This window comes from Canis aureus, chromosome 5 (assembly GCF_053574225.1).
Source record: "Canis aureus isolate CA01 chromosome 5, VMU_Caureus_v.1.0, whole genome shotgun sequence".
Classification (NCBI taxonomy): domain Eukaryota; kingdom Metazoa; phylum Chordata; class Mammalia; order Carnivora; family Canidae; genus Canis; species Canis aureus.
In genome coordinates this window covers 35487819-35501768 of record NC_135615.1, presented here as the reverse complement: position 1 = coordinate 35501768, position 13950 = coordinate 35487819, and the positions used below count along the sequence as shown (strand labels likewise).

Sequence of the window (13950 nt, the reverse complement as noted above, 5' to 3'; positions counted from 1 at the left end):
TTCTTTGAGTTTTCTTCTTTATAACCTGGTTTTGCCCTGCTTGGTTTTGGTTGCTACCCTCTTTGTCTCTCTCCTAGCTTCTGCAACCCCTCTAGTTATTGGCCCCTTTCTACCTCACAAGCCTCCTGTGTAATCTAGTGCTAGCTGGATTGGTCCAGTTTCCTAATTCCACATTCCCTATAGGAAAATCTGATTGATCCAGCCTCATTTTTTTGAGCCAGGCCAAAAGCCAGCTCTAGCCAGCTGGGACCAGCTAGATCACAAGTGACCCTACTCGGTCTGCCCCTTCAGTAAGGATGGGTTACAGCAGGCATTCCACTCTGTTCTCTCTCTGGAGACATTGGGAGTGTCTGTGTCTGCCAGCTGGCTTACAACTCCAGCTGAGTGTCAGTGCGGAGCGCTGGTAGCAGCCAGAAGATTCACTTTTCATCCCATTTGGATTCCACACACACATACACACACATGCACATGCACACCTATGCACCACCCCACCACACACCCTTAATAATGTATCTTATAAAACTTGGTTCTGATACTTAAAAAGCAAACTGACTCATTTTTAAAATGGTATTACTGGACATTATTAAATGTCTAACAGTGCCTGATAAAATTAGCTCTTCAGTCACAGTGCTGCTAAGCCCTTGCTGACCCATCATGCATCCCAACCCCACCCCCAAGTTAATCTCTCCTTCCTACGTGTTCTTAAAACACTGTGTTCATCCTGCCAACACAGTACTGCTCTCCGTGTTGGTGCTCTGTAGGTACGTGTCAGTCTCCCTGCTGGACTGTGGGCTCTCTGAAGATAAGAGCCATATCTTACCAATCTCATGTCACGGCCCCTGGCACAGTCCTTGCTTTAGAACAGGTGCTCAACAAATAGCTTTTGAAGAGAGGATTCTCAGGCCTGGAAAATAATAAAAATGTTCATGGATTAAGAATCACAGGGCAGGGTTAATGTCCTTACCCTAACCCTTAGGGACCTTGTTCCTGCCCTCTCCTATAAGGCACAGTCCACCTCCACTCTCAGGCACATTAGGAGCTTGATGGGCAAAGACTCTAAGATATAAGGGGAAAGTAAGCAGGAGGAAGTTGCTTTTTAAAATTTATTGATAAATATTGAAAAAACTGAGATCAGGAAATACCCTACCTTATGTTAAATTGTTGCAAGTTTCAAAAATCAGGAAAGAATTTGGAGCACCATGAGGCTTTTGACAGAAAGGCATTTTATCCATGGATCTAAACCAGGTATAGGCCACAGTGTGTGTCCTAAAAGTCCTCATTGTATTCAACCCTGGGAGGGTTTTGAATTTGTTGCTTTCTGCAAGCACTGGATGAAAATCTGCATTTCACATTCTTCAAACACCCACCCACCCACATATACTCCCCAGCTGCAACTATGCAAACAGTTCACCTCTAAAATGGCTTTTAGGCTTCTCTCCTGATCTCATGAAACCTAGTTTCAGGGCTTTGGTACTCTCTAGGTATAAATAAAAATCCAGTGGGTAAGGATGATGAATGTACCCACAGGTTCCAAAGAGGGGGTTATCAGCACACACCGCTTAAAAGTCTATTTCTGGCATTGAAGGATGGTGGCCGTCCAGACTTTACACGACCCAAATGCCACTTCAGAATGAGCAGCATCTGCCCTCCGGATCCAGCAACAAATGCAGCCAACAAGGTTAAATATAGCACTTGGAGGTTGTAAAAATAAATCCACTTGAGAACAAAGTTCACTCTTGGCAAAATACCGAATGGAAACTGTTCTTAGCAAAGTTAGCCATTGTCTTTTTAATCTTTTGTTCATTTCTTTTCTGTTTTCCCTTAGAATGCTTAATATGAGTGAACGCCTATGAGTAATCCCTTACTATGAACACTGATTGCCCTGTTTACTCCTTCACAGCTGCATCTAGATAATAAACCCAATGCCAGATGAAGTGGCCAGGCCACTAGGCTGGGATGAACAAAAGTAACAGGCAGGATCTGCCTCCCAGCCTGGCAGAGCTGAGCTGAGATCCTGGTCCTGCCTGGCAGAGGAGCACTTCTTTCCATGCCCCGGAGCAGGGTAGCACAGTGGGTAGAAGCTTAGGCTTTGAAATGGGGATAAAATGTACTTCCTTCTAGAGATGCTGTATGGGTTATAGGAGATGGTATACGTATAATACTTAGCATGGTGTCTGGCACATACTAAGTGCCTGGTTCCCAGTGGAGTCCAGGCCTTGTGTGGTCTTGCTGGACTGGATGCAGTACTGTCCCAAGGAGCTGGATCCTGAGGGTGGTTGGGATCCGTTGTGGTATTCCAGACCACAAGAGTACAGTGTTCTGTGGAGGGGCTCTGAGACTTGCTGCTTTAGCAATTTGTCTCAGTTTACCTGGAAGGCTCAGCGTACTGTCCATCTATCCACAGGCCTGTGGATGTCCACAGGCATTCTGGCCAAGTGAAACGTTTTGCAAAGAAGAAAAGCTATTCTCTTGATCCCCTTTCCAAGGATTTTTTTTTCTTCTTTTTACTTAGAAGTAACTGAATATTAACAGTTAAAATATGTTAAAAGTAACATGTTAATTGAGTTGACTTTTTACTCATTGAAGGGCAAAAGCATTCACTGGCAGTCTGGAGAGAAGGTTCTCCAAGCCTGGTAGTGGGCACTTGAGACATGGTTCCTTGAAACACTGACATTGTTGCAAAGTCATTGATCTGGAGCAGGGCTCTCAAAGTCTGGAGCACTGAAACCTGGTTTTAAGGAGCTTGATGAAAAGCTATGTGATATTTTGAGAAAAGCATTCACATAAGTGCACTCATTCCTCATCAGCTTGTTAGAGTGGACTTCAAAGTAGAAAATAGTAAGAATCAAAAAAAAAAATAGTAAGAATCACTAGCCCTTAATTTTTTCTAGAATGAGCTTTCAAGTAATGAGGCATTTAGATGAGCTCAGCACACAAAACACCTAAGGAAATCAGTGCAAGGAAAAGCAATGCCACAGAATCTGTTCCATGTGTGGGCGTAACTGTCTCCAGAGGACCGGAGGCACAGACTAATTTTACAGAGGCCTCCTGAACAGCTCTCCCACATGCCAGAGAAATGGAGTCTGTGCTGCAGGCAGGCCCCCAGAGCGGAGGGCTTTCACTTGGGCGTGCCACGTGGTCCTCCAGGAAGCCCCACCGGCCACCAGGATGATTGTGCTGTGGCAAGCTCTGGCTAGCAGGCACTGCAGGCCCTCGAGCCAGCGGGTGAGAGCAGTGTTCTGGGGCCCAAGAGACGACACTGCTTGCCAGGCAACTGCTGGGCTAGGGCCCGGGCTCCAAGCCTTCTTTGTAGAGGGAGGGTTTTCATGCATGGCCACCCCTCACCCTGGAGTCCTGCACTTAATCTGCACTTTGGGCCTTACTTGGTGTAAATAGAATCATTGTGAGCAGAAATGCCAGACAGTGTTTTGTGTTGATAGAAACTTATTCGGAAACCATGCCCATTGTTCTGCCCGTGGCTGAGTATTAATTCCTGTTTCGAGTCAGTTTGCTGATTAATCAGACAGGTGCCTCTCGTTCCAGCAAGAAAAACAAAATCTGTTGGCAGGATGATTAAGAATGGATAGACATATTTCAAAATGATTAAAATAGCATTTTCACAAGTATGGTCCCTTAAACACTGAGTAGCTGCCTGCTGTCGGAGGCTTTCAGAAGCCACACGGCCCATCCAAGCATGCCATCCTGTTAATACACAACACTCTGGGGTTGCTTTTCAGGCTTTCCTTCCTAAGAATGTCTCTGGAACTTGACAAAAGAATGAAAAACAGAGGCAGCCAAACCACTGTGGAGTTGGGAAAGACAGTGGAGATTATATTCTGGTTAAAAATAGAATGACCTTCTCCACCATGAAGAGAAAATGAAATTCATTTAGTCAAGGAGACAAAGGTCACCGGATCCAGATGATTTCACTTTTAAAAGATCCCAGCTGCCTTTGGCCTTTGAGTTAGGGACCCCACATGTGGTGAGGGAATGAAGCGAGCTACCGGCAGCCTGGCCTTCTATAGAAGGCATACCTACTGGAGGGAGGCTCTGTGTCAGTTAGCATGTATGAGTTATGATCCAGCAATGCAGGGGACAGACTGAAGCAGCTGTCTTTGTTTCAGATGACAGGAACAGGCGACTGGACTCCATTCTCTCCCAACTGCCATCTGAATACCATTCGTAGGAAAGCCATGAAACGGAGTCTCCTCTTACTGCACACGTGCACATTTCCTAAGTCTGGTGCCAAATGTTCTATTGATAAGAACTAAGTCCAGGGCTTTTATAATAGAGCACGGATACTGTAAGACTCCAAGATCACAGGTGGCCTTTAATCCGCAGCACCTGGTGTAGGGTATCGGCCAGATTCACATTTCTCAAATAAATAAGTAAGCGTTTCTTAAATGTAATTAAAAGAAAAAGCATTAAGGTAAAAGGAGCTTTGAGTCCAGAAATATTGAAACAAAACAAAGGAGCTCAACCCTCTTGATGAATTGGTTACCTCTTTATCTTTCAGAGTCGGAGTTGACAAATTTGGCAGGATTGTACAGAGATGAACGATTGAAACAGAAGGCAGAGTCACTGAAACTTGAAAACTGTGAAAAACTCTCCAAACTTATTGGCCTGCGCAAAGGTGGCTGAGAGGATGATAGTCCTATATAGGGTTGGGGTTTTGCTATTGTTACTATTTATGTTCCTAATTCCATTTTATAATACAAAATTAGGAAATGAACATTTTACAACTTGCTAACTTTGGTGGGCAGAGTTGAAGGCGCTTGAGCATGGAGCCAGACTTGTCATCACAGATTCCTTCCTGGGGATTGGCTCCAGGGGCCACGAACAGTTCATCTAAATTGAATTAAAGGCAGAGCGTTCGATGCAGCCCTACTGCTCCATGCCCACCCTGCCTCTAGGACTGTAGTGCATCCCAGAGCAGATCTACATTTTCTTCCTCCTTCCCTTCTTGAGTCTTGATACCCAGTCATTACTAAGCATAGCCAGAGCAGCTTGATATTAGTTGTTTATAGTGTACAACAAGGATGAGACCTCCCCCTTCCTGTGAGTCATCAAGGCCCCCAGCATTCAGCCCTTGAAACATGTGCCCACCCAACTTTGCATTTTCTAAGGGGAATGTAGAGAGATGTAAACTATTACAGTCAATAGTTTTCCATTTGCCTGTCTCTCTTCAGAGTTAGTAGCATTAGCAGTCTGCCTGATTTGAGTTTCTTTTACTTCCTTGACCCTCTCTCTTGTAGAGGGTCCAGAAAGTAAAAGCCACTGGGTGAAAGAAACAGTTCTGTGGTCAGCCCAGCAGCAGAAAGCAGGGACCAGGGGATGAAAGTAAAATGCAAGACTGAGTCTCAACTTGGTGCAGGTCCCCCTGTCCATCACAGAACCTGGAGAATATGGGTGGGTTTTTTTGTCATTTCCTCTTGTAGGACTGCACTTGACCAGAGTCCCTCCACCCCATAGAAGTACAGTGGTGAGACCTAAGAGCAGGCCTTGCCAGCCAACTAGGCTATTTGCTCAAGCCTAGAGCTGGAGGGGAAAGACCCTCTTTGCATGGCTTTGGAGGTCAGTTGTTTAACCCAGTGCCCCATAGCTTGTGATATGAGATGCTTTTTCATGTAGTCAACATTTATTGAGTACCTAGTATGAAGCAGGAACTCTCACAATTTTTTTTTTTACTTTAGCCTCCTCACAACTCAGTGAATTTGTGATGTGTGAAGATGTGTTTTTTGTTTGTTTGTTTGTTTGTTTGTTTGTTTAATGGAGGAGAACATTGGCTCAGAGAGGATGATACAGTTATACAATTGGTAGTGGCAAAGCTAGGTGGTAGGCTGATCATCAGGTAGAAACTGTGCGGTCATTCCTATTTTTCTGGTGGTTCTAGCCAGATTGATAAGGCATTTCCCAAGGAAGCCCTGGTCCCTCCTGGCCCCATGACTCTGAATCCCTTTTTAATGGCAGTCCTGCATTCACTGCAGACACCTTCCTCCCTGGTCTTGAGGAAGCAAGACCCTCTCTGTAACAATCCTGTATACAAAGCAAGACGTCCCTCAAAGGCAGCTAGCCATTCCCACTGGTGACAAGGAAGAGGTAAGTTACTGTCTAGGCCCCACGGTCCTGGGCTCTCTTGTCCAGGTGAACTATCAGAATTGAGCTACCTAGATAGGCATGAATCAGAACCTGGAAGATCAATAGGTGACTGTAGTCTACACTCCATGTTTCCTTCAGGATGGAAGAAAAGTTCCTATGTCAAGACTGATTTCTAAAGTAGAGTTTTTCCTTTCAGATGCATAGCCATGAATTCAGCAGACATGTCTGGCATGGTTCAACATGGATATTCCCCAGGGTCAGGTGATGGGAGGTAAAGAGTGGATCTTGGTGGCTGGTAGGGGACAATTGCTCAGCTGTGAGGAGAGGGCAGCTCCAGAAATAGCCAGATTTTTCTGCTGAACTAGGTCTGTCTTCCTGGTTTGGGGGACTTCCTTGATCCTTTCTGAGTAACTGAGGGAATTTACATTATAAAATTTGCCTGTGAGCCAAACAGGCTTATGGAAAGTTTCCCTATACACCCAAAAATCAAAGCTCTCCTCTACCCAACTCCAACCCTGCTAGAAAAGAATGAGCCATAGTTAAATTGACTTGACATGGATTTCATAGCAGAGATGAGTTATCTGTGATGATACTAAATAGAGGTAAAACTAAGTCCATTAAATGTCAGGTCTCTATCTGTTTTCATAGCACTGATGATACTGTTGTGTTTATTACCTAAGAGACTATAACACATCTAGCTTTCCCCAATAGGATGGTATTTCCCTTTGTTGAAGAATAGTTTAAATCTATTTGGTACTGTCTGAAATATGGCTAAACTATAATTTCCTGGGTTCTATTTTAGATGGGTTGTTTGTATGGTGGTAACATAAGCGTCTTCCTCTTGTCTACATCTTTTGGAAGGTTTCCTGATTATGTATAAACTCTTTTGGCTTTTTCTTGCTGTTTCACCATGTAGCTCTATACATTTCTGTGAGTATTAATGCAGAATGAGATGTATGAGATGGGAGTAGGGCTAAGAGGCAGGGCTAGCCGCTCAAGCAGAAGGTGAAGCTCCCATTCATCAGGATAAAAGCACTCTCTGCACTGCTTGGTCAGCAGTGAGGAGGGGAGGGTGAAAACCCTTCCCACACAGGACACTACAGCTTCAAGAAATCCATTAGCAACCCTGGCGTTCATCTGTTCAAACCAGAAAACTTCTGAACTTCCTTGATCATCTCCAGGTCTCAGAACTTGGGATGGTAACCAGTAAGCAAATGCCATTGCTGTGCTTCCTGTTGGAAACTATTAGAAATTACACCGAACTCCAAACCCCAATAGAACACAGGATCCAGCAGCCTGACCAAGCCTTGTGTTGTTCTCATTTTCATCCTCACGCTCAGGACTGGCTTTGTGAGGAGGCACTGTTGGGATTCCAGAAGTTTTCTGTTACAACTGGCCACACTTGCTAGTTCATTGTCTCTGCTCTTTTCCTCATAGAAGCTAGCTCTTAATTAGTATTTATTTTGGACTCATTTATGGTATAAGCTTAGTGTTCTAATATATTTATTTTTGGAAAGGGCCAAGTTACTCTACATCATATTTTTTGAGCCTGCATTGTTGATAGCTCGTGCAGTGACCTCCAAGTAACTATATATCCATGTGTTTGATATTGATTACATCATTTGCATCACACTCAGTATTTGGAACTAAAGATGTGAATGTTCTGTGACCAGAGCCGGGTTTGACACAGGTGGAATCAGCTCCTGGTGGAATATGAATCCTGAAAACCCTGGTCACCTGATCTACTGCATCTGGATTGAGTGTATTTTAACAGAGAAAGAAATCAAACGATTTTATATAAAAAGAATGGGTCTATATTTTTCCTTTGTTCTTTTACCCTTGCTCATGTCATCCTTGGGGACCACATACAGCCTCACTCCCTTGGAGCCACTTAGGACTAGAGAAGGCCCAGTGTCTCTCCTCTGTTCTAGTCTTCCCGCATCCATCACTGGAACCGTTGGTGTTTAGAGTAGATAACTGGTGGCATCACCAATTCTATATTTCTTTTCTATCAGGTAACAGCATTTGCAGCATATTATAGCCAACATACGGAGCTAAACTACTTAGCACCCAAAAATCTGGTGTTATCCCAGTTCCCTAATGGCTTTGTTCTCAGTGACCCCTGTTTAGGAAAGTCTTGGTTTAAATAAACAGTACTTGGGGGCACCTGACTGAGAACAACACAGTCAGAACATGCGACTTTAGATCTCACGGTCATGAGCTCGAGCCCCACGGTGGATGTAGAGATTACTAAAAATAAATAAATGAATAAAAGACTTTAAACATAGAGTACATGGTTCAAAATAATACTTTTCATTTGGGAAAAGATGGAGATGAGATTCAGTTCATCAAAGATGGAGAATGTACTGTGCGTCAGGTGGGCTGAGTTTTGGGCTGGGGGATGGGGAACAAGTGAGACCCAGACTCCTGCAGCTCATGTCTGAGATGGAAGCTAACTTTAGACAATGCTCCCCAGTGGGATGAGTGTCAAAGGGGAAACCGAGGAAAGCTTGGGGAGCTATAACAGAGGACTTTCATTCAGAATGAGGATTCAGTGAAAGCAATTTTGAGGAAGAGAGAATTGAAATATAACCACCCTTCTTACAGAAGGCAGTCTTTTTTTTTTTTTCAACAGAAAAAGGAAGCCACACTTGATGCTCCCATTTCTGTGAATAGCATCACCATCCATCCAAGTGTGAGTCAGAAAGCTAGGAAACTCTGCATGCTAGACTTCTTTTGGTATCCCCCCAAAGGGCCACACATAATATTTGTGCCCTCGTGTAGTCCCCTTTCTAATCTGGACTGGCCTTTGATCTTTAACCAACAGAATGTGCAAAACTAGCAGCTTCCATTTTTGCCCTTAGGGGAAGCCAGCTGCCATGTAAGTCCAACCATCCTGAGAGCAATAAGCTAAGCACATGGAGAAACCATGCAGAGGAGAACCAAACAACTGAGCTGGTAGCAAGAACTGAGAACCCAGACAGAAAATCCAAGCCGAGCTGTATAGGCCACCCAAGCTGACAAGCAGGATGGAAATGATCTGTCCAAGCCCTGTTCAAGCTGCAGAATCATGAGCAAATGATAATATGGTTACTGGTTTTTCCTTAATATTTAAATTCAATTTGCCAACGTATAGTATAACACCCAGTGCTCATCCCATCAAAGGCCCTCCTTAGTGCCCATCACATAGTTACCCCAGCCTCCCAATTATGGTTACTGTTTTAAGTCATGACATTTTGTGGTTGTTTGTTTGCAGCAGCAGACAACAAGAACATGCTGGCTCTCTTTTTCCCGTATCCCCTCCTTCATTAAATCCTATCATTTTGACCTCCAGAACATCCTAAGTCCAACTAGTCTCTTCATCTCCTCTGACCTTCTGACTCCAAAACTACCAGCCACTTTTTCTGATAAAAACTGCAATAGCTTCCGGATGCCCGGGGGACGCAGTTGGTCAAGCCCCTGACTCTTGGTTTCCATTCAGGTTTTTTTTTTTTTTTTATTATTAATTTATGATAGTCACAGAGAGGGGCGGGGGCAGAGACACAGGCAGAGGGAGAAGCAGGCTCCATGCACCGGGAGCCCGACGTGGAATTCAATCCTGGGTCTCCAGGATCGTGCCCTGGGCCAAAGGCAGGCGCCAAACCGCTGCGCCACCCAGGGATCCCTTCCACTCAGGTTTTATCTCAGGGTTGTGAGATCAAGCCCGTTTTAGAGCTCTGCACTTAGCACTGAGTCTGCTTGTGACTCTCTCTCCCTCTGCCCCTCCCCCCTGCACTGGCTCTCTCAATTAAATAAATCTTAAAAAAAAAACTGCAATAGTTTACTCTTTTTTTTTTTTTAAAGTTTATTTAAGTAGGGGCGCCTGGGTGGCTCAGCAGTTGAGCGTTTGCCTTTGGCTCAGGGATTGATCCCGGATTCCCAGGATCAGTCCCACATTGGGCTCCCTGCATGGAGCCTGCTTCTCATCCCTCTGCCTGTGTCTCTGTCTCTGTCTCTCTCTGTGTCTCTCATGAATGAATAAATAAAATCTTAAAAAAAAAAAAGTTTAAGTAATCTATACACCCATTATGGGGCTCAGATTCACAACCCTGAGACCAAGAGCTGCATGCTCTGCTGACTGAGCCAGCCAGGTGCTCCAAAACTATAATAGCTTCTCAAGTATAAGTAGTTTCTATGCATCTATTCAGGGCCACCCCCAGTCTGTACACCTTACTGCAACCAGAGAGATCTTTTCAGAGCATAAATTATGTCATCCTCTTGCCTAAAATATTGAGTAGGTTTATTTTGATCCCAGAATAAAAACCATAAAGTTCTTAGCATGGCCTAACACTTAAGGTTTACCAAGTTTCTGGCCATGGACCCTTCTTGCACTGTACATCCTTTTCTTTGCTCCATACCAACCTTTTAATGACTACACTCTGCCAACCCCTTTTGCCCCAGAGACCTTTTCTGGAACCCTTTCCAACTCACCTGCCTCTACTTTTTTTGTTAAGTACCTCTGGGTAATCTTAATAGGTTTCAGCACAAACGTCCCACTTCCTCACAGAAGCCTTCCTCGACACCCCAGATTTGGCAAAATCTCCCTTTAAAATACTCTCATTCTAGGGCATCTAGCTGGCTTGTAGAGAATGTGGCTCTTAATCACGGGGTCATCTATTCAACCCCATGTTGGGCATGAAGCCTATTTAAAAAAACAAAAACCCACCATTCCTCTCTTTCTTAGCACCTGTCACAGCTATAATGTTATTTAAACAATGGCTTACTTTGGGATGTAAGTGGGTATTTATTTGATGAAACCCCACTAGACTAAGTTTCATTCTGGTTTTATCTGAGCTGAACCTTGAGGAAATGACGTCATCTGCCAGGACTTCCACTGGAAGTGCAGCCCAAATTCTTTGAAACTACTTCCAACAGGTGTTCCTTCTTGAATCTGAACTCCGAGGCTCCCTAACAAGTAGAATATAGAAGAAATTACACTGTGCCAGTGTTTAGGCCCAAACCTTAAGAAAATGGCCATCTTCCATTTCCCATCACTTCGGATGTTTTCTCTTAAGCCTAATCACCACGTTATAAGAAAATCCAGGGGATCCCTGGGTGGCGCAGCGGTTTGGCGCCTGCCTTTGGCCCAGGGCGCAATCCTGGAGACCCGGGATCGAGTCCCATGTCGGGCTCCCGGTGCATGGGGCCTGCTTCTCCCTCTGCCTGTATATCTGCCTCTCTCTCTCTCTCTCTGTGACTATCATAAATAAAAAAAAGAAAAAAAAAAAAAAAAAGAAAATCCAAACAGCCCATGGAGAGGAATAAGAACCTTGGTTCTCAGCCTCAAATGAGCTCCCAGCTTGCCAGTTATGTAAGTGAGCCATCTTGGAAGTAGAATTTCTAGCCTCAGCACCTCTCCTCTCCTCCTCCCCACCAAAAATCCCAGATGAAACAATATGGAGCAGAGATGAGCTTTTACTACTGAACTCTGCCCAAATTGCAGATTCCTGAGCAAAATGATTTTTTTTTAAGCTGTAAATTTTGGGTGGGTCATTATACAGCAGTAGAGAATGGGAACATCAATCAGAATGACAACCCTGTGCAGAAAGGCAACACTTCCCCGGTCAGGATCACAGAGCTGTTTGTGATGTCATGTTATGCTGACCCTCACTGAGCCCTGACTGAGGCCAGGAGCCTGTAGTATTTGCTGACATAAAGAGTGGGAGTCTGTGGCAGTCCCCAACCAGGGTGACCATCCTTCATGTCCATGCTGGTATGCAGGATGCAGACCAAAGGTTCTCCCTTGCTCATAATCTCCTATCCCCAGGGAACTGGCTGGTGGAAACTACTACATTCCAGAGTTTTGCCCTGGAGGGCAGTCTATTCCAGCTTCCGGAGGTGAACATGAATGGCAAGGGACATCCAAGTAGCACTGCATGAAAGACTTAACAGAGAGGACACAGGTCAAGGGGGAAATCCAGTGATCTGCCCCATAGGAATGTCCAGTTTTGTCCAGACTGATTCAGATGAATACTCCTATTTGATAGACGAAATTTCAAGGCAGCTCTATGCTGAGGCACACAAGCAACACAGCACCTTCTAGGCTCATGCTGTCCAACACAGTACCACTAATTACTATGGCTATTTAAATTTTAATTTTAGGGGCACCTGGGTGGCTCAGATGGTTGAGCATCTGCCTATGATTCAGGTCGTGATCTCTGGGTCCTGGGATAGAGCCCTGAGCTGGGTTCCCAGCTCAGCAGGGAGTCTGCTTCTCCCTCTCCCTCTGCCTTTCCCACTGTGCTCTCTCTCTCAAATGATTAAATAAAAAATCTTTAAGAAATTTTAATTTTAGGGATCCCTGGGTGGCGCAGTGGTTTAGCGCCTGCCTTTGGCCCAGGGCGCGATCCTGGAGACCCGGGATCGAATCCCACGTCGGGCTCCCGGTGCATGGAGCCTGCTTCTCCCTCTGCCTGTGTCTCTGCCTCTCTCTCTCTCTCTCTCTGTGACTATCATAAATAAATAAAAAATTAAAAAAAAAAAAGAAATTTTAATTTTAGGGATGCCTGGGTGGCTCAGCAGCTAAATGTCGGCCTTTGGCTCAGGGTGTGATCCTGGAGTCCCGGGATCGAGTCCTACAACAGGCTCCCTGCATGGAGCCTGCTTCTCCCTCTGCTTATGTTTCTGCCTCTCTGTGTTCTCATGACTTTAAAAAAAATTTTTAATGTTAACTAATTAAAAATCTTTAAAATTTAAAACAATTCCTCAAGTCACACAAGCGATGTTTCAAGTGCTGAACAACTAGCTATATGTGGCTAGTGGCTGCAATACTGGACAGTGCAGATATAGACTATTTCCATTACATAAATTTTACTGGACTGTACTCCTATAGGCCCTTTATGATTGGTAAACAGAAATAGCCTTGCTCTCTTGGGGCCCTGGGTGGCACAGTCGGTTGAGGGTCCAAGTGTTGGCTTCAGCTGGGGTTGTGATCTCCAGGTGGTGAGATACAGCCTCCAGTAGGCTCCTTGCTGCCCCACGTGGGGCTCCACCCACAGCACGGAGTCAGCTGGACTGTGTGTCTCTCTCTCCCTCTGCCCCTTACCGTACTCACGTGCTCAATCTCTCTCTCTCAAATAGACGGATAGATCTTTCAAAAGCAAGGAAGGAAAGAAGGAAGGAAGGAAGGGAGAGAAAGAAAGAGCCTTGCTCTCAAGGATATGAGAATAGATAGAAGAAACACAGAAAAATGAAACAATGGCTACTACTGGGAGAAATGGCCACATTTATCAGGCCACAGATTTCAACCCTGAAATAGGCACGTTGAGGAAGTTTGCAGAGCAGCGTGAGTGGCCTACCTGAACTTTCAGTTCCCTTTCCTGGTCACTGATAATACTTTTTTCCAAACTTCTTAATAGAGTCATTTCTTGCTTTAGGGTATCAAATTCCACAACCTCAGTATGCATTATGTTTAACAAAAATGAAACACAGCATCATGGTTAAGAACATGGACTCTGGAGCACCTGGGTGGCTCAGTGGTTGAGCATCTGCCTTTGGCTCAGATTGTGATCCTGGGGTGCTGGATCAAGTCCAACATTGAGTTCCCCGCAGGGAGCCTGCTTCTACCTCTGCCTGTGTCTCTGTTTCTCTGTCTCTCAGGAATAAATGGTTAAAGTCTTAAAAAAAAAAAAAAAAAAAGAAAGAACATGGACTCTGGGGGGCACCTGGGTGATATAGTTGGTTAAGTGTCAGACTCTTAGTTTTGCTCAGATCATGATCTGAGGGTTGTGAGATTGAGCCCCACATCAGGCTCCACACTTGGTGCAGAGTTTGCTTTAGATTCTCTCCTTCTCTGCCCCTCCTGCTTGTGCT

At 44.8% G+C, this 13950-nt stretch overlaps 1 protein-coding gene and 1 long non-coding RNA gene across 9 annotated transcripts in view; one reads left to right on the top strand and one right to left on the bottom strand.

Moving 5' to 3' along the window:
- The window catches only part of DNAJC18 (DnaJ heat shock protein family (Hsp40) member C18), a 32021-nt gene extending 22816 nt beyond the window's left edge, over positions 1-9205 (top strand). Inside the window, exons 9-11 of one of the 8 annotated variants that reach the window (XM_077897418.1) lie at positions 1586-1678; positions 4517-4633; positions 8964-9205. In XM_077897418.1, the coding sequence (XP_077753544.1) occupies positions 1586-1678; positions 4517-4633; positions 8964-9013 (260 nt within the window). In that variant the 3' untranslated portion in view covers positions 9014-9205. Of the gene's footprint in view, positions 1-1527; positions 1679-4516; positions 8387-8734; positions 8770-8963 lie in introns of those variants that run through there. The other 7 variants (XM_077897416.1, XM_077897419.1, XM_077897420.1 and 4 more) reach the window with 7 other exon arrangements.
- Positions 819-12380, bottom strand: LOC144313953 (uncharacterized). Its single transcript, XR_013379592.1, has 3 exons — positions 11408-12380; positions 10863-11046; positions 819-904 (listed from the first exon to the last, which is right to left on the bottom strand). It is a non-coding gene; the product is annotated as an uncharacterized LOC144313953 (long non-coding RNA).
- Positions 12381-13950: the final 1570 nt, after the last annotated feature.